The sequence below is a fragment of the Pleuronectes platessa genome, chromosome 12, assembly GCF_947347685.1.
Source record: "Pleuronectes platessa chromosome 12, fPlePla1.1, whole genome shotgun sequence".
In the NCBI taxonomy this organism is placed as follows: domain Eukaryota; kingdom Metazoa; phylum Chordata; class Actinopteri; order Pleuronectiformes; family Pleuronectidae; genus Pleuronectes; species Pleuronectes platessa.
The window spans coordinates 3,082,957-3,106,553 of NC_070637.1; the positions used below are offsets into that span (position 1 = coordinate 3,082,957).

The 23,597-nt window shown below is 39.8% G+C and overlaps 2 protein-coding genes across 5 annotated transcripts; one reads left to right on the forward strand and one right to left on the reverse strand.

Moving 5' to 3' along the window:
• The first annotated feature begins 1,494 nt into the window (after positions 1 to 1,494).
• si:ch211-125o16.4 (neuroblast differentiation-associated protein AHNAK) lies at positions 1,495 to 9,600 on the forward strand. Its single transcript, XM_053436316.1, has 5 exons — positions 1,495 to 1,660; positions 4,056 to 4,145; positions 4,342 to 4,462; positions 4,586 to 4,761; positions 5,620 to 9,600. The coding sequence occupies exons 2-5, from the start codon at positions 4,140 to 4,142 to the stop codon at positions 8,959 to 8,961; spliced, it is 3,645 nt and encodes a 1,214-aa protein (XP_053292291.1). The 5' UTR covers positions 1,495 to 1,660; positions 4,056 to 4,139; the 3' UTR covers positions 8,962 to 9,600.
• Positions 9,601 to 9,904: 304 nt separating this feature from the next.
• edaradd (EDAR-associated death domain) lies at positions 9,905 to 23,047 on the reverse strand. 4 transcript variants are annotated; one of them, XM_053436317.1, is made up of 6 exons: positions 22,832 to 23,047; positions 15,145 to 15,206; positions 14,695 to 14,737; positions 14,351 to 14,424; positions 11,915 to 11,963; positions 9,905 to 11,566 (listed from the first exon to the last, which is right to left on the reverse strand). In XM_053436317.1, the coding sequence occupies exons 1-6, from the start codon at positions 22,887 to 22,889 to the stop codon at positions 11,178 to 11,180; spliced, it is 675 nt and encodes a 224-aa protein (XP_053292292.1). In that variant the 5' UTR covers positions 22,890 to 23,047; the 3' UTR covers positions 9,905 to 11,177. The 4 variants fall into 4 exon arrangements, with proteins under 4 accessions (XP_053292292.1, XP_053292294.1, XP_053292293.1 ...); XM_053436319.1 differs by having other exon boundaries at positions 15,145 to 15,203; positions 22,832 to 23,043; XM_053436318.1 differs by having other exon boundaries at positions 14,351 to 14,421; positions 22,832 to 23,041.
• Between the last annotated feature and the right edge of the window lie 550 nt (positions 23,048 to 23,597).

Sequence of the window (23,597 nt, forward strand, 5' to 3'; positions counted from 1 at the left end):
GCAATGTATAAAACAGATATTGGAAAGGTCATAGAAGTAAACATTTAAAAATAAATCCCAGATGCCCTGAATTCAGAAAAAAAGAATGTATGAGTTTGTTGACTTACAGATGTTATGAATCCTTAATTAAAAAAGATGTTTGCCCAAAATTGCAGTCATACTGACAATTCACAACGACCCTACCTTGAATGAGCCAATCCTGTGCTTTATAGCAAACAGGAAACAGGAAACCAACTGTGTTGTTGCATTTATGCAAGTGACACCTTGGGGATGTGTAGTAAAAGTATAACTTGTACATTTAAAACCTTGACTTGCGGCAAAGTCACCAAAAGGGACATTTAGCAGATATGACTGTTGGTTCTATACATACTGTTTCTATCTGCCCCTGACCTTTGGAAGTGCAGTTGCGTTCCATTCATATAGACAGGAGCCTGGTCTCATTAGTCTAAAATAAAAACCAAGATGGCTGCTGAGCATTGAGACTTGCTTATAAGGACCTTAAAAAACAGTTTGACTATAACTTATGTCTACTTTGTTTTCACTGGTGAGCCCCTGCTTTGCTATTAGTAACTGCAGCTTGCTCGTATTAAAGTGTTGGTTCATCATACATCCATCACTCGATTAGAAACTAGAATCTGAGTTAGATATGAAAGTCCCTCAACGTAGACACTACAATGAACTGTTGGTTGGTCCACTATCTATAACCTGTCCTGCTTAGAGAGAGAAGTGTATGAGAAGCTGTGTGAGGATGGTTAAATATTCCTCAACAATATTTATTTTTGAGAAACACCAATCTCTTTGCAGGACGGAGCCTTGATTGCACACCTGTGTTTGTTTGAGTGTGACACTGATTACATTTTCATATTGTCTTGAACGCCACCCTCCTGAGGATGTTGATTGACACCTGTGGTATGAAAATCTCGGGGTAGAGACACAAACCATCGTCATGTCAGCTTTTACTGCTGTTATCTAAGTGTGGTGTTGACTGATTTGCAAAGTCTGTACACAACAATAACAGTGAAAGCTATAAAAGCAGTCCGGAAGCTCTACAAATTGAGTGCAATCATGTGCTCATATGAATACAAACTATAGAATAGAATATAGAAAATAGACACTTCAAGAAATCACTTCAAGGAATTTATAAATGACTTAAATAGTCAAATCATGAAAAACGATTTGAATCCAAGGTGATAAAATGACTCGAAGCTGGTGTTTTTTTTGGCCTGTCATATGAAGACAATGTACAAAATGTGTGTGCTAGTGAAGTGTTTGTGTGTGCTCGACAGTGTTGCTACGTATTTGTTTCTTTGTAAACCTGGTTAGTCCTGTTAAGAAGGAGTGGTGTGTCTCTCGCTGCTATGTCTCTCTCTCCTGTGCTTTCTAGTCCGGTTTCGGCTGCTCTGCTCTGTGACACATTTCGAAGTCAAGGTGTGTGCATGTGTGTGTGTGTGTGTGTGTGCGTGTACTTGCACTATGCATGGAGGAAAGGGGGTACTAGGAGAGGCGGTTCTGAGGTGGCCTAACCTGTTCTCCTGGCTGGCTTTAACCTTATAGGCAGATCCATCTCGTCCTACCTGACAGAGCAGAAGGCATTCACTGAGGAGGAGACATCTCTCCCTGGGCTTTCTTTACGTGCAGGCATCCTTGGCAGCACCACACGGTGAGACCATCAAAATTTATGTCTATGGCCTATGGCTTGTTTCTTGATATGAGATAACTAAAAACATCCTCTATTGTGTTAAATGTAATTGATCATAGAAAATAATATAATACTAATCAGATTAAGATTTTAACTCCTTGTTATTCAGTTATATTGAGTTGTAAGGAAAAGATTTGATTTGAATATGAAGCTTCAAATTAAAAATGTTCCCAGTTCTGGTGATGGAATACGCACAGACAGCTTTTTCAACAGCTGTTTGAAACTTTGGGTGCATATACTTGACATTCACTGGAATAAGGTGATCTCATAATATATTCTTTTATTTACAAGTCAGGGTTTTTACAATGCATCTGTAATATGTCACGACCCAGCTGCATGGCCGAGACATAAGTGATGCTTCAAAATAAAATAATTAAACTGTAGATAAAAATATATATCATTTTTAATTTAACAAACGCTAAATTGCTAATGAATAGAAATGTCTGTGCGACTCTAAGGGAAATGTAACATTTTGACCACAATATGATTATATTAATTTCCCCTTTGATTGATCATGATTGAATCTCATACAATGTAACCTTGATCATGCTGTATCCTGTTCAACTGAATGAATCTTGGCCTGATTGGTTTAACTAAGGCAATGTTGCCTTGATCTCATCAGAAGATCCTGACCTTTGACTTTGTAACAACCCCAACCAGAGTGGGAGGGATGAGCCAAATGTTTAAAGACAAAGAACTGTTTCCCATCGGTGTGCATATTACAAACTAACCTTTGTCGTATGCACCATGCTCTGAACATTTAAGTTGTGACTATACTGTAAGAGAATTGTGTCTCGTTCCTCGTTGTCAAAGTGGGATTGCAGAAATTGCTATGACAGCGACATACTGTTTTTCTAACTTGGACATGCCCAACCGGTCATCAGACTCACACCCTGTAGTTTTGCTCAGTGGTTGGTATCAGTATTGATGTTGACACCCTGATTAAAAGGACACACCTATTATTAGAGCAAAGCTCTAATCATTTTTGGGGAAATCGCTTGTAACTTTACTGCCTTTCCTATTTTCCTGGACTCAATGCTAGTTTCTGGTTTGCTGTCCAACGCACAGAGCCAACGCAGTTATGTCATATGTCCTTATTTCCATCTGTTATTTCTTTGAGAATTAAGGATTCATGTGCAAGAACAGTTACATCGTCTACTCTGATCAGTGCTGATAGCTTTCACTTTATATATATTCTTTAAAAATGTATTACGCACACATTTCTTTCCATGTGGCGTCTCATTGCGAACTCATTGTTTGCTTTGTTGTTCATCCACTTAATTACTTTTAGGAGTCTGTTCAGGACTGTTGCCTTAGCACAGATGAGGTGTTGACTGATTCACATTAGGTTTGTTTTGTAGCATGAGGGCACAGTTTGATTCTTAGTGGAAGAAGTCATTACTTCATTTCTTTCTCCTGCTGTTTTTCGCAACCCAGCACTGAGCAGCTTAAAGTCTGCTCTGTCTTAGTCTATATGCGACTATGTTACAAGTGGAATACATTAGCATTTACATGTGATGATTTTGGGGTGTGGCTGCAGGCTGGGCTGTGTGTGTGTTCAGAATGCACCCAATCGGACTGGTTTGGATGCCTACATTCCCCTGCACAAACCTAGCAGAAGTTTTAAATTCCTGAAGTGTGAGATGATGTGTGTGTGGGCGTCGTTGTTTCTCTGTCAGCTGGGGTCAGAAAATCAGGGAGCAGGTGAGCACAGACATTGATGTGCACACATAGTAATGAGTGACAGCTACACAGCGTTGGTTTGAAGGATACCTAGAATCTATATAAAAGAAAGGTCATACTCTTTTCAAGAATTTATTTTTGACAGTCCTATTGTATTGCCATCTTCTCCTCTGCCCAGGTCATATCTCGTATTCTACGCTATGTTATCATTTGGGATGAAATATCAGGAATTGCCAGACTTTAGGTGCAGTACCTTATTTGGCATAACAGGTTACATTAGACATCATAACAACCTGGAGTCATGTACATAGTAAAGGGTTTTTGGGCAGTGGTTTAATACTTAATAAGACTACAGTCTAAATCATGACCTGGCAACATTCACCACAGTCATATCCACTTTGGACATTTTTTAAATTCATAACATACTGTGCGTTATTGGAATGAAAATCATGCTGCTGGCAGTATTCATGTTGTGGATGTAGGCAGGTTAATAAAAGAGGGAACTTTTTTTCACAAACAGTAATAATTGCACTAGACTTTCAGTTTGGAAATGCGGCTCATTTGTTAAAATGCCACACTGGTTTTCTTCATCTTGCTCGAGCTAGAGCACATTGTATTTTCATGTCTCTGATCAAACTTATACTAATTTAATCCTATTCTTTGGTGTTTACAGGAAGCCTTGCAGTCGTTGTGAGTTTCCATGGTTTCTTGTACTTCAGTATAAATTCCATGATATGTGGATATAAACACCCACAAAATGATGGTGAGTAAGACAAAGAAATAGTTCCGAAATATACTCTGCATTATGTGATAGCAACTTTCACAATGGATTCTTGATTCTAATGGACAATAGATCAACAATAATTTATGAATATATGAATGATCACAAAACTAATGTTGTACATGTGTGAAATGTTTCTGACCTGTCTTATTTAGTGTATAACCACTTTTTATTACAGAACGGGAACAGCAAGAGTACTAGTTTTTTAGAAAACCTGGTCCTAGATGACTCAGACAAAGGAGTCATCGTTACAGGAATCAGAGATGAATCAATTGCTACAAAGAGTGGCCTGAAAGCAGGTAAGACAGAACCCGGTGACTCTTTTACAGCAGTTTTAAGACAGTCCAACCAGCAGCTGCAGATAAAGGAACAGACATTGATTTGCTGGAATGACTTTGGTGAATTGTTTCTGTTTGTTGCAGGGGATGAGATTGTTGCAGCCACTATCCACCTGGACCACCTCAACAAAGACGAAGTGCTTAGCATCCTGAAGGTCTTGGAGCCGTATGATAACAACATGAAGGTTCTGACAAAGAAGGACCTGAGTGCAACTGCTGGGTTTGGCTCCTTAGGATTCGGTCTCAATGACTCTGCAAAGGTATGCCACTGTTATGGCAAAAATTGTATGTAATCAGTTAATTCCCCCAAAGTTTGGTCTTTTTTAGAACATTTTTTGGATGCCAACTCACTGCAAATTGGTGAATTGGACTGCATTGCCCAGCTCATAGCATTCAGAAGACTTAGATCTGAAATGTTTTGTTTAAGCAGCAGAACATAGTTAGAGTTTGGAATAAACATATATATATATATATATATATATATATCTTTAATTCCCTGTTGGAGACTACAGGCGGTTGCTGAGGTGGGGGAGGGGCTGTATTGACAGGCAGCAGAGGCATTGACAAGCAATGCGACAGATGGGAAATCTTACATTTTGGGACGAGTGTGTATCATGAAGGGTTGTGTAGAGTGAAGAATGTCACATTAGTGGGTGGCTGTGGCTGAGGGGTAGAGTGGTCGTCCTCCAACCTGAAGGTTGGCGGTTCGATCCCCAGTCTGAACCATCTGCATGCCGAAGTGTCCTTGGGCAAGATGCTGAACCCCGAATAGCCCCCCCATAGAATAACAGAAGTGCTACAAGTAGATGCACTGTATGAATGTGTGTGTGAATGGGTGAATGTGAAACTGTAATGTAAAGCGCTTTGAGTGGTCATCAAGACTAGAAAAGCGCTATATAAATACAAATCCATTTACATTATTAGAGGAGCACAGCTCAGGTTTGCTGCCTGAACTAGCCTATAATTGTCACTCTGATAACGTTTTTGATGTCTTACATTGGGCATATGGTTTCCAGTAAGATTATCGCTAAATTACACAAGACTGGCTTAAAATATCTTTTTTGTTATGTTAAAGTATCTATATTAACCTGGTTTGCTTATCACTTCCTTCCCAACAGATTGCCAACCTGAACAAAGATCTGTCATTGGATGCATCTGCTCAGGCACCAGTTCTTTCCGTTGATGGCCTGAGGGGAAAGCTAAATGCTTCAAAAGTGTTGGAGGGGGGATTAAGGGGTCCCACTATGAATGGAGACCTTCCCAGTCTCAGTCTAAATAAGCCTTCAGCTGATGCTAGCACCAAGTTCACAATGCCCTCTCTAGGACTGACTGGACCAAATGTAACCGGAGATCTTGATGGCACCCTCAAAGCACCCAATGTCAGTGTCTCGACTCCCAATATTGATGTTACGAAACCAGAAATCAAGACAGGCAACTTAAAGTACAATTCCCCCAAATTCTCAATGCCCCATTTCGATCTGCCTCAGCTCAGTCCACCACATGCAAATGTAGGTGCATCTGGAGACATAGATGTACCTGCCTTTGGAACACCAGACCCAAAGTTAAATCTTAAAAGTCCAGATATGGATTTGAATGGGCCAAAAATGAATCTGAATGGGCTAGATGTAAATTTAGGAAAAACCGACATTGAGCCACCCTCAGGAAAAATTAAATGGCCGCATCAAAAATGGAAAGGTGCCAAGGTCAAAGGGCTAGATGGTAACTTAAATGCTGACTTGTCTGCACCTGGTGTCAACCTCTCCACACCAAAGTTTGATGGGGATCTGGAAGCACCAGATGTTGATATTAACTTACCCAAAGCTGAGATGGAAGCCCCTGAGGTAGGTGCTCAGATCCCAAATATTGACATTGATGCCCCATCTGGTAAAATCAACTGGCCTCACAAGAAGTGGAAGAAACCAAATTTCCATGGCTCAAATGCTGATCTGGACCTAGATGCAAACCTGAACACACCAGATGTTGATCTCTCTCTCCCAAAAGTGGGAGGTGGGATAAATACCCCAGATGTTGACCTTAATTTGACAAAGGCAGACCTTGAAGTCCCTAATTTAGATGCAGATGCATCTATTGGTAAAATCAACTGGCCTCATCTGAAATGGAAGAAACCCAAAGTTCAAGGCCCAAAAGCAGACTTAGACATAGATGCCGACCTAAACACACCTGATGTACAGCTCTCATCTCCAAACATTACTCTACCAAATGCTGAGCTGAATGTCCCAGACATTAATGCACCAGATGTTGACTTTGATGCTCCATCAGGGAAAATCAACTGGCCTCACAAGAAGTGGAAAAAACCCAAATTTCATGGCCCCAAAGCTGACCTGGACCTTAATGCAGATCTGAACACTCCAGATGTCGGTCTGTCAGTTCCAAATTTTAAGAGTGACATCAGTACACCAGATATTGATCTGAATTTACCCAAAGCAGATGTCAACATTGACCAGCCCTCTGGCAAAGTCAATTTCCCAACACTCAAAAAGCCCAAGTTCATGCTTTCTGGACCAAAGGTGAAATCACCAGATGTTGACATTCATGCTGATACACCTGGCCTCAATCTGGATCCTGATATTGATTTGAATTTACCCAATGTTAAAGCACCAGACGCAAACATTGAAGCTCAATCTGGGAAGATCAAGTGGCCCACTCTTAAGAAACCCAAATTTGGCACACTAAAGGGTCCAAAGGCTGATCTGAGTGCTCCAGATGTTAATCTTTCTGGACCGAACATCAAGGGTGGGCTAGATACTCCGGATCTAGATATTAGCCTGCCTAATGCTGATGTCAAAGGTCTGGATGTGGATCTTAATGGTCCAGATCTTGACACACCTGATGGAAAACTGAAGTTTCCAACATTTAAATTGCCAAAATTTAAAGGGCTAAATGCCAAGGGTCCCGAGTTGGATACGGATTTAAATGCACCGGTCATTGAGGCACAGGATCTCTCTTTGTCTGCACCAAAAATTGAAGGGGGTATTGATGCACTAGATTGTGACATTAGTTTACCAAAAGCTGATCTCAAAAGTCCTAATGTAGACCTTCAAGCTCCAGATATTGATGCCTCAGCTGGAAAAATCAAGATGCCAAAAATAAAATTTCCAACATTTGGCTTATCTGGGCCAAGGGTTAAAGGACCTAGCATTGATGTGGATACTGACCTCAGAAGTCCAGATCTGGATTTGTCTCTTCCTGATGTAGATGCTAAGCTACCTAAAGCAGGTCTAACAGCCCCAGACTTGAATCTTGAAGCCCCCAAAATCAAAGGTGGCATTGCTGCCCCAGATTGGAACCTGAAAGCACCAGATGTAGACGTTAAAACACCAGATGTTGACATTGATGCTCCTGGAAAATTTAAAATGCCTTCATTCAGCCTGCCAAAATGGAATATCGGAGGATCAAAGGCTCAGTTACCTGATGCAGAGCTAACGACTCCAGGTGTCTCCGTTCCTGATGTAGATGTTAATTTGCCATCAGCTGATGTCAAAGCACCAATGTGGAACCTTTCTGCCCCCACAATTAAAGGAGATCTGGATGCTGATCTTAAGACAGATTTACCAGATTTAAAGCTTTCTACTCCGAACATTAATGCAAAGGGGGACCTCGGTTTGCCCAAAGCTGGACTGAAAGTACCAGATCTCAGCCTTTCTTCACCAAACATTGATGGAAATTTCTCAGCACCAAACATAGACACCAAGTTACCAAAAGCACAACTGGATGCACCCGATGTGGATATCAATGGGCCTGATGCAAAGCTCCATAAGCCAGCTTTTAATTCTCCTTTGGGTGACTTTAAATTGCCTTTCAAGATTCCAAAATTTGGCCTTTCAAAATCTGAAGTAGAAGTTCCCAGTGTTCATCCTTCAGCTGAGGCTGGGATAGACGCACCCAAGGTGAACATAGGCAATATTACAGCGGATGCCAACATGTCTGCTCTAAAGTTAGACACAAGCCTTAACACCGAAACTGATGGGTCAGGTGATGAGATGGAGATTCCTGCATTCCGATCCCACAGACTACCGAGACACGGCATTGACGGCAGTGAATCCATTGATATCTTTGGCTTATCAAAACCTGTCACAGATGAAAAGGATTATGTTTTCAGCAAAGGGATCCGCATGCCAAAATTAAATGCAAAATCTGCAGGGGGAGAGAAGATTGACATTATGGAGAGATTGAAGATGGCAATGCAAAAAGCACCCTCTCCTAATGTCACACCAACTGAAGTGAAAACAGATATTGATCTGAAGCTTGCCGCCCCAAGTCTTGATGCCAGTGCTTCTACAGAAGCAGAGGATTCCTCCTTAGTGAGAGGAGGTACCTTTAAAGTAGATAAGCTCGAGTCTGCACTGGGCTTAGTGGGCCCTGAAATTTTGAAATCAGATGAAAATGACAAAATGTCATTGAGCCTCTCCAATATGCTCGGCCTTAATGTCAAGGTTTAAGATGCTGACTAATTCCTGCTGCATTAACCTGATACATAAAGCTTCAGTTTGGTAACATTGTAAATACATACAAATAAATAACTTTAACTCACTCTTACCACAGTTTTCACCAGATAAAGCTGGCTCCAGTTTTTCTCTTGTGTAACAAATGCCTGGTTGCCAAAGGATTGAGCTTGTTTTTATAAACTATGTGTATATTCCTGTTATTTATATGAGCTTTGTTTTCTAAACATTTTTGATTTGGAAATATGTTACATATTATTATTCAATATCTCCCTCAGCATTGCATGTGATCAAATTTAGCTGTTAAAGCTTTTGAGAATTGCATTACTTAACCATAACATTTTAAAAGCTGAGTCAATTGTGTGAATGTAAGTAACTGTTGATTTTTTGTTCATTAAATAACTCAAAATATGAATTATGCTTGTGAGCCTTTCCTAATACAAAAAAGGAAAATAATGAAACTGATGCCTTGTTGGTTTGTATCTGAAGTAAATAGATGTATGAAAATGAATAAGGAGCTTTACAATACTTCATTGTAAATATCTGTAATTTCCCCATACATTCCTAAACATGTTCTTCGACAAAATATGGAATAATTAGGAATTCTTGTTGAATAAAAGCTGAATTCAAAGCTAAGCAGGTATCCATTTCTTCACTTGACATAACTGCAATTCTACCATTCTGCCTATAATTGTTTTCATGCCTTGGGCACAACATGTTTACTAAATGAACACTCACTGTTGTCACTTTAATTCTAGATTTGAAGTTTCTCCAAGACCTTCCCAAGAATTATTAAGTGAAGCTGATCAAAAAAAGATTAAAGTTTTATCAGATTCCATCTGAAAAAGATGTCTGTGTATATAAAAAGTTGTTCACAGAAATGTTCCCTTAAGTTTAATGTTGCAGCTTAATTAGTTTTTTAAGATGATAAAGGCATTCATAGACTTCTGACATTTATTTCAGAGTGAAAGAACAAGTACAATACAGACATTTCATTTCTTCAAACTAAAAAGAGCAATAAAAGTTCGAACTGTAGTTTTTGTTTTATCAAATAAAACAAAAATCATATTTTTGTAGATTATTTTCAAGATTCTGAGATCTATGAAAAGAAATATATCACTTCCTGACCTATCATTTGTTCTGCATCCCACTGGGTTAGGGTTAGGGTTAGGGTAAAGGTTAGGGTTAGGGTTAGTCTAATTTACTGTTAATAGCACAACAGTAAATGAGACAAAACCAGAGCAGTTATTAGTCATGGTGGTTGAAGCACATCCTGCTGTAGGTTGTATGGGTGTATCACAAAATAATCCATAAAAAATAAATACTCTGCCATTGGTTTGAGCTTTGTTTGTTATACACACAGATGCACATTACAACGACTAAGGCCCGATGTTAACCATACAAGGGCCATCAGCACAGGGCAGTGGACACACAAACTCTGCGGACGTCCGTCTCTAAGTGCACCTGCAATGTAGGTTCAGCAACGCAGAGTAAAAGGGCTGCTTGAAGTGAAGTCCACTGCAAATCAGAAGATTTGGTGTTTAATAAAAACAGCTCTTGGCCAGTCCCAATGTGAACAGGCAACAGCTCAAATCTGCAGGTGCAGTTGGTATGGATTTTAATCTATACAATGATGATATAAATAAATAATAAACGATGAAACTGATTTTACAAGACATTATTTCATTGGGCTGCAAGGATTTTGAAAGTGAGTCTGAATCTGAGATACAAACGTACAGCAGCCTGTTGCCCCTCATTATTTTACAATTGTAACAAAAATCCTTTTTCATTTCCCAAATAACATTAAATCCCCAGAGTTTGTTTAAATATTTTGCTATCTAAGGTAAGGGCTGGAATTTATATGTTTTACACACTTTTTGACCAATCTTTTGGTCTACCTGCTTTACTGCCTAATTAGACAGCTGCAATTCACCATGGATATCAGTACAAACTGTGACAACACTATTCACAAGTGGTTAAATGTCAGTGGGACAGACAGGCTGTGCAAGCCGTGCGACTTGAGGTCAGGTGCTATATTTTCTACTGAGAGTTTCAGTTTCCAGTTGAGGATCAAAGTTTCCACTATTTTCTTTCGACCACAAGCCAAATTGACAAAAAATGGGGTAACATGTATCAAAGCGGCTGAAGAAGAAATTCCTAAACCCTGACAGAAGAAAAAACACAGACAACACAAATAAACAGAGTCAAACTGGTTAAGGCCTCTGTTGCCACCTTGACGGCCAGTCCTTTTCTATCCAGCTCTGCAGCAGTCGCAGTACATCATTGCGCTGGTAGATGCGGCAAAGTTCAGTGAGCTCAGTGACTGTTTTCTGGTTGTAGCGCAGCAGGAACTCCTGGGTGGGGCTGTGGGACAAGGAGCCCTGGGTCCGGTACTCCAGTAGGGTCAGTTCATCGTAGCTCATTCCCCAGCGACTGGCAAAGTTTTTCCAGTTTTTGACGGTGCAGTGGTTTGGATCCAGTTTGAGCCGCAGCAAGTCCAGGAGGTCTTTGTCATTCATGAGGTCACTGATCTTGGGAGGAGGTGCTTGGCAGCAGCACTTTTCACAGTGGCTGTCTATCAACTGCAGTTCTTTGGGGTAGTCTGAGCTCAGATAGACAAAGAGGGGGGAGTCAGCGTAATACATTTTTTAATCACCAATGACAGTATACAAAATAGACATTTAAAAGGGGGTAAATATGAGTTTAGACTATCTAAAGCCACATTACATGTCCCTGTGGACTAATGGTCGATGTAACAACTTCCCCCATCCCGTCTTTGTCTGCTGCAGGAGCTGTCACATCAATAACACTATGTTCCTGTTGTTGTGACACAATCATTTCTTCAAAATAAATCTTGCGTTGCCTTGACAAGGCCAATATTTTTGGGAAATATTTCACCCAAACAATCCAGAAACTATGCACCCTTCATGCAGTGTAAGAATTGATTTACCTGGAGAAGTAGATGTTGGGCAGGAGCATTCTTCAACATCTTCAACTGGCTGCAAAACAGAAAAAACAGTTAACCCCGTTAGCTACATCCATAGTACAGTCACCAGCCTCAAGTATTCCCAACATCAGCAAATTACATGTCATTTTAAACAATGATACACTATATATATCATGTTACAGCACATTTTCTGGAAAAATGGATTCGAAATGTAAATCAATTTCAAAATAGATACCGAACAACACTTTGTTATCAGATAACAAGCCAAAAGGTAGCTTTTTAGAGATAAGTGCTCACCAAAATTTTTATTTTATGTGACAATGCCACTTTTATTCATTAATTATTAGTTATTTATTATCCTAATTAGTAAACAAATGATAGGACATTACTGTAAGGGGGATCTGAGCACGCATTCCTCTGCCAAGGCTAATGCTCAATTTCACCATGTCACAGAACTGTTTCCCATTAATTATCTAGACTGTAGCGGCCATATTCTTATTAGTCTAAGACTAATGTCTAATGAACCAAATTTGTTTTAGACTTTTCAGAATAACAGAGATCTCTAACTTGGGGCGTTTGCGCCGTTGCTGCATTTTAATATTTGTTACGTATCAGCAAGTTGTGTGCAATGTGGCTCATATTTAACTCTTTGGTCTTTTTACCTGTTACTTGGAATCTGTCATGCACATGCAAGTGCAGCCCCACTACAAACATAGATTGAATTAGTTCTTTGGGAATTGCCACAGAGAAAGTGAATCAGAATTCCTGGATGCCCTATTTATTCATATCTGCGACAAAATGTAATGTAAGTTCAGTCCGTCAGTCCTGCTAACTGACAAACTTCTGTCAATGTAAACAAATGGCACGGCCCATCCAGTCATTATCCATATTAACTCAGCAAAACGTGTGACTGCTTGTGACAAAATTTGTATATACAGGTAAAAAACGGTGGCGAGCAAGCAAACAATATGGATCATAAGCTTCATAATAAAATCTGAGTGAAAATAGGATGAGGCCCGAAAATGCTAAAGCATCTTCAGCGTTGAGCAGACACGATTTGTGTCTTGACAACTTGCCATATGCACAGTTAATCATGTGATCACATGGATGCAACTGAATTTCTGAATTCTACCCAAACTATTTTTAATATGATCATTAGGCCAGTCACCCAGTCATTTGTTACATCAAGACCCATGATTCTCTGGGAGAACTGTACAAATGTCAAAAACCACCTATGCAACATGTTGCTATGTTAAAGTGAGACAATTGCGGGGTCTGTCCCTTTGTCCAGGTCTGCGTTACAATGTTCTGGGTTCTTTCCAATGTTTAATCCCTCGTCTTAAGCAGAAGTACCTCAAACCTTTATTGCTAAGAACTTATTCAAGAAACTCAAAGGTTCCTGCAGAGACTATTGTTCACCTCCATTTCAAACACAGTGTTAAGACCAGGGAAGCTTAAATGAGCCAGAATGACATATGAACAACCGGCCAGTACAAAACTACACTACAGCGATGATGCTTTATGAATCAATCAGCACTATAACAACATCACTAAACATGGAGATCTAAATCGAATTGAAAAGTTGAAGTTAAAGCTGTGGGCTGTGACAGTGGAAATAATAACATATACACTGTAGGCACTTTCCAACACTTTAATATTGCCGATTTATAAAATATACATATTGCCTGACATATTTTCTCTCTCACCCTCTCCTTGGTGTTAGTGCTTTATTCCAGATGTTTTCATTTTGGATCTTTGTTCTTTCCTTTAGGTCTTCTCAGATCATGTTCTTCAAGTATATTTAAAAACTAGCAATAATTTTGCCTTCCTGATTGTCCATCCTGTATATTTCTGAACGCACATTCATTCCACGTCTGTCTTGGAAAAGGGAACCCTCCTCAGCTGTGCTTAAGGTTTCTTAAATGTCTTCCATTTGTTTCAATTCAAGGGTCTAAAGACAGAGTGGTTTATGCTGTAGGAGTATAGGCCTTCTAAGGCAAATTTGAAATATTGGGATATAGAAACAATTATCTTCATTATTAATCTTATCTTGACAGTTTTTTGTATTGTCAATAATTTTGGTATAACGTACAGATTCCAGTGACAGAGGGGACTGTCAGACTGGTTTGGAGGTATATAACAGTCTAGACACAGATGTGTGGCTGGGGAAGTTCTACAAGGTGCTCTCACATCCTGCAGGTGACACTAGTGCTCATATTCAAATTCAAATTTGATTTGTCCCGTACACCAACCAGGTAGTTGTGGTGTTCAGCAGTTAATACATATGATAGAAAAAGCAAGTGAGAAAGTGTGGAAGACTTGAAACTGAAACTAATACTAATCTTTGTTTGGTGCTTATGTGTAAATCTTTAGTGATGATGACTACAACAGGCTAATGTTTCAAACAAGGGTAGTGCATGGACAGAGGTTAATACTGACCTGTCTTATTCTGTCTGGGGAGGGACTCAGGTATCCAGAGGGCATTGAGCTCAGGTGCAGTGTCACAGCATCTGCTGGAGACATATTATTGTGTCATTGTATTTTGATTTAAAAATAAACTGCAGATACACATTTATCGCTGTAAGTAGTCAGGCAAATGATTATTGCAAAAAGGAAAACTACTGAAGCTACTGTAGGTTGGTTGGTTGATTGGTTGATTGATTGATTGATTATTGAGCCACGATGGCCACTACTACCATTATTAATAATGTTATGTAATATTTGAAAAAGGATAGAAAGAGTTGGAGGTTCACATGTGTTTTGTAAAATTGTATATGGATTACCATGAGGATCTGTCACTTGAACTGGATAATTGGCCTCCAATGACTGTGGGAGAGACAAGGGCAGACATGATAACATTAGAAAGTAAAATGAATAAAACTAGAAGCAGAAACTCGAGAAAGAAAAGCCTGTCTTCTCTCTGAGCCTTCTTTGTGGGAGCTTTACAATCGGTCTGTTCCTGAGACTGAGTGTGTAATCGTGGAGGAAAATGACTCCCTTGTGTGCACAGACAGGGAGCAGCCTGCTACAACTTGTCCCTCAATAAGCCCCCAGGCTCTAGGAATCACAGCACAGTGTGTTCAGTTATGCTACATTTCTTAGCAGATTACTGCTGAGACTCTTTTTAAAGACGAACAATGAGAAATCAACACTCAGCGAACAGGATAGAAAGGTCAAGACAATGAGACAAGACAACATGCGACTGGAGGGAAGAATAAATAAAAGGTGCTCACAAATTCTGCCACAAAGCTGGTGGTGTCCGTGTCCTCCACAGGTCCAGAGCTGCTTCTGTCTGCTAACGACAAAAGGAAGAGGCTTTAGTGCTCTCAGCATGCCGTCACTTCTAGTCATTTCATCCACTTCCCACTTATAAGAAATTCACTGAAGGGACAAACAGAAAAAGCCACATCCTCCAGACAGCGAGCACCTACTGGTGAGTATGACGTATTTTAAGTGTTAATGTAGGAGGTCACACACTGACTAATAATCACATGTCACAATCATTTAACTTTCAAAATGTTTACAACCCTATTTGTGTTCAAGTTGCATTACTGAAAACGTGTGAGGTGCCATGTGCACATCGTCCCTGAATAAAGCAAAAGAGTAAAAGCTTTTCCGAGACAATGACAATACTGTTCAGAATACTCTCGTATCCACGTAAGGGCCTCAGCACTGATACATGCTGCTAGATCTTTACCAAGCATGTTCGTGGATGAGTGAGGAGAGCAGCACAAAACCAGCTTTTCAGAAATAGAAAATACGTGAGCGAGGAAACACTGGGCCTTCGTCAGTTTACGTCACTGAACAGCCATTGTATCCAAAGTGCACTAAATAAAGAGCGGTCCCAGCCTTTCTTGGGGTACCCTCTATAACGAGTTTAACTTGGAAGTCCCAACTTTTGTTCACAGATGAAAACCGTTGTTGGACAAGTCAAAAACAGAAGCTTGATATTTTTTATAGGAGAAACTAAAATCCTTAAACCCTTTGTTTTACTCAAGAAATGCAGATGCACCATGGCAAACAGGCAAACATTAACATTATCAAACAATCCCAAAATCCTTATCAAACTATCAGCTGGTTAGAGATGACTCACATGTTCGACTCAAGTGCCCCTGAATCCACCTTCAGCATCTAAATAGTTGAAGGTCAAAATGTGTAGGTTATCATTATTTGTATAATGCATATCTTTTTTCAGAGTTTCCAGAGACGCCTACATCAACACCCGTCGGGACTGAGACACTGAACTGTGCCTCTTTCTTGCACGCACGCATCCACGCACGCACGCACACACACACAAACAGACACATTAACAAACACAAACAATTACACACACACACACACACATTAACAAACACAAACAATTACACACACACACACACACACACACACACACACACACACACACACACACACACACACACACACACACACACACACACACACACACACACACACACACACACACACACACACACACACACACACACACACACACACACACACACACTTTTTTTGTAAAAGAGGTCACAGACAGTGATGATCCATTTGAGAAGAAATGAATGGTAATTCCCCTTTACCACAGCTTCTGGAAACAAGCCCACACAACTCGACTAGGAAATGTTGACATGTTGCACTTTGACCCCTATTTTCTTTCAAGAAAATAAGTAGTTATTCAGTGTTTGAGCAGAGAATCAATAATTCTCGTGTAAAAAAGCCACACAGAACATCCTGCAAACTTGCCAACACTTCCAATGTTTGTTTAATCCTGCTACAGCTTTCGTTTAACCCTAGAACACTAACGTACAATTAGTAACACCCTCACTAACGTCGGGTACATAATACCCAATATAACATTCCCGATAAAAAATACTTCTGATCAAAATATATTAATGTACAACAATACATGGCAATTTGAAGTACTTTTCTTTTCCCCTAAACAACATCTCATAAAAAGAAAAAAAAAGGTATAATGGGGGGACCCTATAAAAAGGCTCTAAAATTAGTGAAAAATGAGGGAATCGTTAAAAAAAAATCCCCCTAAAAATGTATAATGGGGAACTTGTTCTTCGGTCCAGCCGTTCCTGGGACCTGTCCGGTGAAGGCACACACTCCCTGCATCATTTACAACTTATATTATATACAACAAATATTTTACCCTCAATCCCTAACGTCGGGTAAAAATCAACCGAACACGTGCCTACAGGGATGGGAGAAGGGAAACTAGCCTCGCTTCTATACGGTCAGTGAGCAGACTGAAGCTACCCGAGGACCAACGTCTCCTCTGGACTTTTTTCCAGAGGAGGTGCATGTGTGAACCCAAATGTCCAAGTGAGACGCTCAAAAGTTTCCACACACTGCTGCTGGACTCAAAGCAAGTGAGCGGGGGGATTAATGAAGCTTCCAACAAATAACTACTGGTGAAAATTTTTATGATTAATTACTTATTACTATTGCAGTTGTATTAAACACCAAACATTTTTGAAAATACGCTAACTGTAGTATCCTAGAGCTCAAGGTAATGTTTAGAAAATATTTTGCATCGTCTGAGCAGTTTATTTTGTGCAGTGACAAGCAGCAGACTAAAGCTTGCAAAATGACGAGGCAAGCAGTCATGCTTGGGTTACCTCTGTCATACTATCGAAATGACTGCAAAGTAAAGGCTGGCCTGAAAGGTAGAAATCTACCTGAAAAACCTACAGTTTTGTAAAATATACATAAGTTTCTAATCACAGATAATCTGCTCAAACATGAAAAACTACCAGTACATAAGTTCACAATGCAACCCTGGGTGGTATTCCCCTTCAAATACGGTGCATTAAGTATTTGGACTAACAGCCAGTCACCCAATTATGAAGCGTAAGTCGAACCCCAGATCAGTTGAGCATTGTTTCTCCCTCTCTGGGAATGCAGGGACATGTAACTGCATGCTCTGGATAAAGTTCAAGAGATGAAATATAAACCACATCATAATACACTGCTTAGGGCCATAATTCCATGCAGGTGAACCCAGCTTTTCTCCATTTTGACCACCCATGAAAAGATAAAGCACAGTTTCTCAGCCTGTTTAGCAGCGTGTTTGCTTTGTCATGGGTTTGTTTCTACACATGAATGGAGGAGAATGGCATGTCAATACCTGACTCAGGCCACAATGAAGTCTAGACTGAGAGCAGCCCCATACTAACACCTTTAACAATATCTCTACTACACGTGTATCAAATGTCTTTCACAGCATGCATGCATATTCATGAGCTGCACAGGATTCATCTGTCGTATTACGAACTGCCTCTTTATGAGATCATATGTTTCTCCCTGATCAAAGTCACATAAAGCCATTGTGTATTTTTTTGACAGTTTATTGAATTGTAAGATCTCCGATTGTCTTAAGTACTGACTGCCAGTGGAACTTGTTCTTAAAGATCTCCCACGCTTTCTTTCTAAGAGCTAGATAAGAAGTTTGATACCAATCGTATCTCTGTGGGCAACGTTGGTAGCAGCAGTCCTGATCTGGGGAGCCTCGCATTGAGACTGGAAGCAGGGGGTAACAGCTAGCCTGGCACTGACAAAATATGGGAAATATGCTCAACAACAACACATCTAAAGCATCTTTATTAATACAGTGTAGTTGGTTTTTTCAACCTTTACTTTAACACAAATGTAACGCAATTGTTTGTAGTTTGAGACAGCTAAATGCTGGAAGTATTTCTTGACAAACAGGAGCCAGGTGCAGTAACTAGGTTGAGGTTTCCAAACCTGTGCTCCTGGCAACCTTTGCTATTTGTGAATATGGTCACGCTGGTGCATGCAGGTCAGTGTGTGTGTATGTGTGTGTGTGTGTGTGTGTGTGTGTGTGTGTGTGTGTGTGTGTGTGTGTGTGTGTGTGTGTGTGTACGTTTGTCTACATGTGTGTTTTGTTTGATGGTGTGGGCGTACTGTGTATGTGTGAAACCGTTCTACTCCTTGAGTGACATCACACCCTTACAATATATGGGTGGTTCAAAATGAAGACAATTTATTTGTCCGTAAAAATGTATGGTGCCTGTTCGACCTGTACTTGACCCTGAAAGTCCCAGCCCACACCTCACATCCTCTGCAGAGGTAACTGTCCACCCACCTGTCTCTGGTAGTGGAGAGCGGGGTAATGTGAGACATGGGGTAATGTGAGACACCCCCTGTATCTAGGCAACAGAACACATTTGTGGTCATGTGACTATATGTTTTCAAGCCCCTCCCATTTGTTTATTGCAGGTAAAAGTACATTTTCTTGCTTTGAACTTAATCAACTGTTGTGTCAAAACAAATTGATTCGGGTAGAAAAACTTATATCATACATGTTGATGAACTTCCAACATATAAAACCATGTGATTGATGCTAGCTGAAGATTAGCCTGAATTGCTAAGAGATGTTGTTTTTTCTAAAATGTTGGCTGTGGGGTAAAGTGAGACAAATTCTGTGGGGTAAAGTGAGACATGAAGCACAAGTTAAGTTTAGTCTTAAACATATTGTAGTGTAATATTACATTACATATGTTTTATTTTTTAATGTCATAAACATTGTAGAAAAGCCATCATGCCAAGAAACTACACCAGGAAGACAAGCTGGGGCCAAACACCCCTCGCAGAGATGGAGAGTGCAGCCGCTGAGGTCATGCAAGGAAAGAAGTCCTTAAGAAAAGCTGGAAGGGAAAGAAATATTGACAAGACAACCCTTAAAAGATTCATGAAGAAAATAGAGAAAGGGGAAGTAACATCAGTAGCCTGGGGTGCAGTAGCTGAGGCAAAGAGAATATTCACAGATGAGATGGAGGAGGAGCTTGCCAAACTCTAAGAAACAACTAGCTGACCAGTTCCATGGCCTTGCTCAAGTTAAGTGCCGTGAACTGGCATTTGAATACGCAGAGAAAAATCAATATCCCTGTCCCTGCCAAATAGACAGAGAAACAATGTGCAGGTAAGCTAGGGTGTGCAAGTGATCACATGAATCATAATAATCATAAATGTGCTTAATTGACCAATCCCCATGATTCTGTTACTAGTCCGATATTAGTTTTGGAATGTGTGGTTGTCAATCTAGCTGTCAGGATTTTAACTATTACAACATGTGTTGTTATGGTATTTCTAAAGTGGAAAAAGTAAGTGGATCACTTCACCCCCTTGATTTATCTGGTCTGTCTCACTTTACCCCTAAGCTCGGGTAAAGTGAGACACAAGACCATTTTTTTTAAAACAATCATATTTGAACTGCCGTTTGTCCTGAAGACATTCTGATCATTTCCATTGCTAGGAAACATCCTGAATTAATGGGAAATGTGTACATTTTACTGATATATCATTTTGGCTCGCCTAGAGGGGAGCAAATGTAAAAAATGTCTCACATTACTCCGCTCACCCCGACTGTACTGTATGTGAAATCAGACTTAAGTACAAGTGAAGTATTAGCAGTGAAATATAATTAAAGTACTAAAGTAAAAGTACAGTGATTGATGACTGGGGCATATTTAACGGTGTGTTGTATTTAAAAAAACATGGTATACTATCCACTGTGTAAAATGTTTGCCTTAAAAGTAAATACTAACTAAAGCAGGCAAATAAATACATAAATAGTTGAGAGTACAATATTTCCCTCACATTTAATGGGGTGGAAATATTAAATAGCATTACATGGAAATACCCAAAGTTCAAGTATCAGGTCTTACGTCCCACAAATTAAATTCCCTTTCCTTCCACTGATTTGGGATGGAGACAGAAATATGAACGAACAATTTTTCAGAACCAGTACTTTTATTTGAGTGTCCTTTGAGTGAACAGATGCGCCTGCAGAAACATGAGGTGTACACCAAACACATCTCTTCCATTACATTCTAAAAAATTTTACTTGAAACCTGCAGGCACAACCATATTTCAGTCTACTTCACCACTGCAGCTGGAAGTGTGAAGGTAGAATCATGAGTGTAGAGTTCAAGGGGGCTGGCTGGGGAAGGATTGGTGAGTGAAGGATTAATTTAATAATTCTAACTAATCACAATTTCTGGTTCAAACACATTAGTTTACAATATATGAGCAGTTGTTAGTGGTATCCTAGACTATTCTGCTCTCTGTACAAGTCCCTGTTCTATAAGGACACAGTCTGGCTGAATTCAACTTGTCATGCTCTCCCAAAAAAACAATTACAAGTTACAGCTGAAGCATTTTGAACCAAACAATGTGAACACTGCTGTGACCTTTGTTATTCACTAACTGAAGGAAACCTACACACATCCTGCTTAAGCTTACAGACTTACTCAAGATCTGCCATAAATTACAGTTTAGTAATGCTAAAGGGAACTACACTGTATTCTTGGATCACATAGGATTGCAGACAAACAGCCATTAACCTACAGTGTGACTAAACACATGTTCATTATCCTGTGTCAAACACTGTGTGTGTGAAAGTGGTTCGGGCAGGAAACACAAAGCTGGTTTCACCTAAATGTAAAGGAAATGGCAACAGAGGTGTCATGCGCCATATTTGCTACATACACCACAATCAGTCAGATTGTCAAAATGATGTCATTTTTTTTCATATGAAGACATCAGTTCTCAGACATGACCTCCAGAGGGTTTGCGGAGAAAAGGCTCTGGACTTTCTGCAGAAGTTTCCTTTTACACATGTACAGCGCAGTCTGAGATTCTCCATTTAGAAGCATTCACAACAACACAGCAACCTCAGTAGCGTTCAGGTGGGAGGTGGTGCAGCAGGCAGAGGAGGAAACATATTCATTCGGTTGTGGTGATCATATGTTTTTTTTTATAGTATTTTCTTTTCCTTTTTGCATGTGATTAATGCTAGACACGTCACCAACACAGCCACTCGCTCAATTTGAATGCTGTGGGGGATCTCCTGCTATTTTCTCACATCAGCTCCTGGAACTCTCTGGAAAAACTCCACACAATGTCCTCAGGCTCTCACTTGGACATTTGCGTTCAAACATGCAGCCCCTGTTGAGTGCTGAGGATCTCTGGTGTTCAATGCATGTCTGAAAGCATCTTAAATAAGTTGTATTTCTTGCCCCTAATCTTACTGGTTGCAAAAGATAAAGGCATTAGTGCCGAAATGACATACTTTTCTGACTTCCCTGTGATACCATGACGATATCATTCCTTCCAGATTCTTATTAATAGTTTTTTTGATCTATTTAAGTCCTCTTGACCTTTGACGAATCAGCTCCATAACGCTCCAAAAGGGAAAGATAGGCTCTCAAGTAATGTTCCCAGCAAGCTGGTGAAAATCTGTCCATGTTTTGTTGAGCTATTCTGTTCATAGTTGTGGGGACGGGGGACGGGGGGACGGACGACACACACACACACATGTTGGTCTCTCTTTCTCCTCTTCTACACTGACTCTTACTTTGTATCTATATCTTTCTCATAACTTTTCTTCCCAAGATACCTTCATCTTACTAATTTAATGTTCTTACATCACAAAAACCATCAATAAGGCCATTAGTTACAGCTTACCGTTCAGAGGTTGTTTGGTTTATAGGTGGTTGAAAGTCTAACACTATGAATACTAAAGAAACACTTGCTACTGCAAACTGCTGCAGACGTGAATGAGCCCAAAGACAAGGTCAATGTATTTCACTGTTATTATTAATTTCCAGGACATGAAGGACAAACAGTTTAAGGCTTTCTGGACACTGAACATCACTGGATCTAACAGGAAACTCTTTTTGTTTTCCTCCAATCTAACGGAGCAGAAGTGTTTCACAAATGTCAGTGAAATGCTCTATTTAACTAAATCCCAGTTGGTTAAATAAAACATTTAAATTGTAAAACCTGTGTTTGGCTTTACGAGTTACATTCAGTGTTACTGAACAGCTCAATAAAACCATTCATACTACTGCATTACTTCACAGACACACACATGAAGGGAACGGGACTCACCAAATGTTTCCTTACACGTCCGCAGACTGCTCATGTTGGAGGCTGTGACGTCTCCCATACTGAGAACTTATCCGATCAGACTGAAAGTGACGGTAGAAGTCCACAGTGAAGAGTGAAGGAGCTGATCGCAGCCCACTGAGCCCGGCGGCGGCCACACACCAATGAGACACCTCACACACCAGGGACAGGTTCCTGGAGCTGTGCTGCCTTCACGAGACACGCGTAAAGTCAAGCTTCCGCGAACTCACTCGTGGGTGACGCACTGGGTGTGATTGAGATGAGATTGAGTTAAAATAAAAAAATGTAAATGTCTACTTGTCATTGACAGCAGCACAGAGTATATTAAGATTAAGAATAGTCATATCCAATTTAAATCAAGATACATTAAGTTGAGTTAAGATTATATTATATTAGTCCCACAAGGATAGCCTATTAAGATTAAGAAGTTAGTTTAGTTAAATTAATTTAAATTAATTTACCTTAGGTCAAATTAAATTGAGTTGAGTTAAGATTATAATCTATTAGTCCCACAACAGGGACATTTACAGCAGCACAGAGAATAGTAAGATTGAGAAGTTAATTTATTTAAGTTAAATTGCCTTAAATTAAGTTTAGTTTAGTTAAATTGAGTTGAGTTAAGATTATATTTTATTAGTCCAACAACAGGGAAATTTACAGCAGCAGAGTATACTAAGATTAAGAAGTATCACTAATCGTAATAGTAGTCAACATGCTACATAAACGCAAATACAAAATATGGACGATA

Coding starts and splice junctions, on each gene's coding strand:
- edaradd (XM_053436317.1), bottom strand. CDS start 22,889: ATGGGAGACGTCACAGCCTCCAACATGAGCAGTCTGCGGACGTGTAAG. Junction 15,207..22,831: donor GACGTGTAAGGAAACATTTG/GTGAGTCCCGTT, acceptor TTTTGTCGTTAG/CAGACAGAAGCAGCTCTGGA. Junction 11,964..14,350: donor CCCCAGACAGAATAAGACAG/GTCAGTATTAAC, acceptor TCTGTTTTGCAG/CCAGTTGAAGATGTTGAAGA.
- si:ch211-125o16.4 (XM_053436316.1), top strand. Junction 4,463..4,585: donor AAAGAGTGGCCTGAAAGCAG/GTAAGACAGAAC, acceptor TGTTTGTTGCAG/GGGATGAGATTGTTGCAGCC. Junction 4,762..5,619: donor GTCTCAATGACTCTGCAAAG/GTATGCCACTGT, acceptor CCTTCCCAACAG/ATTGCCAACCTGAACAAAGA.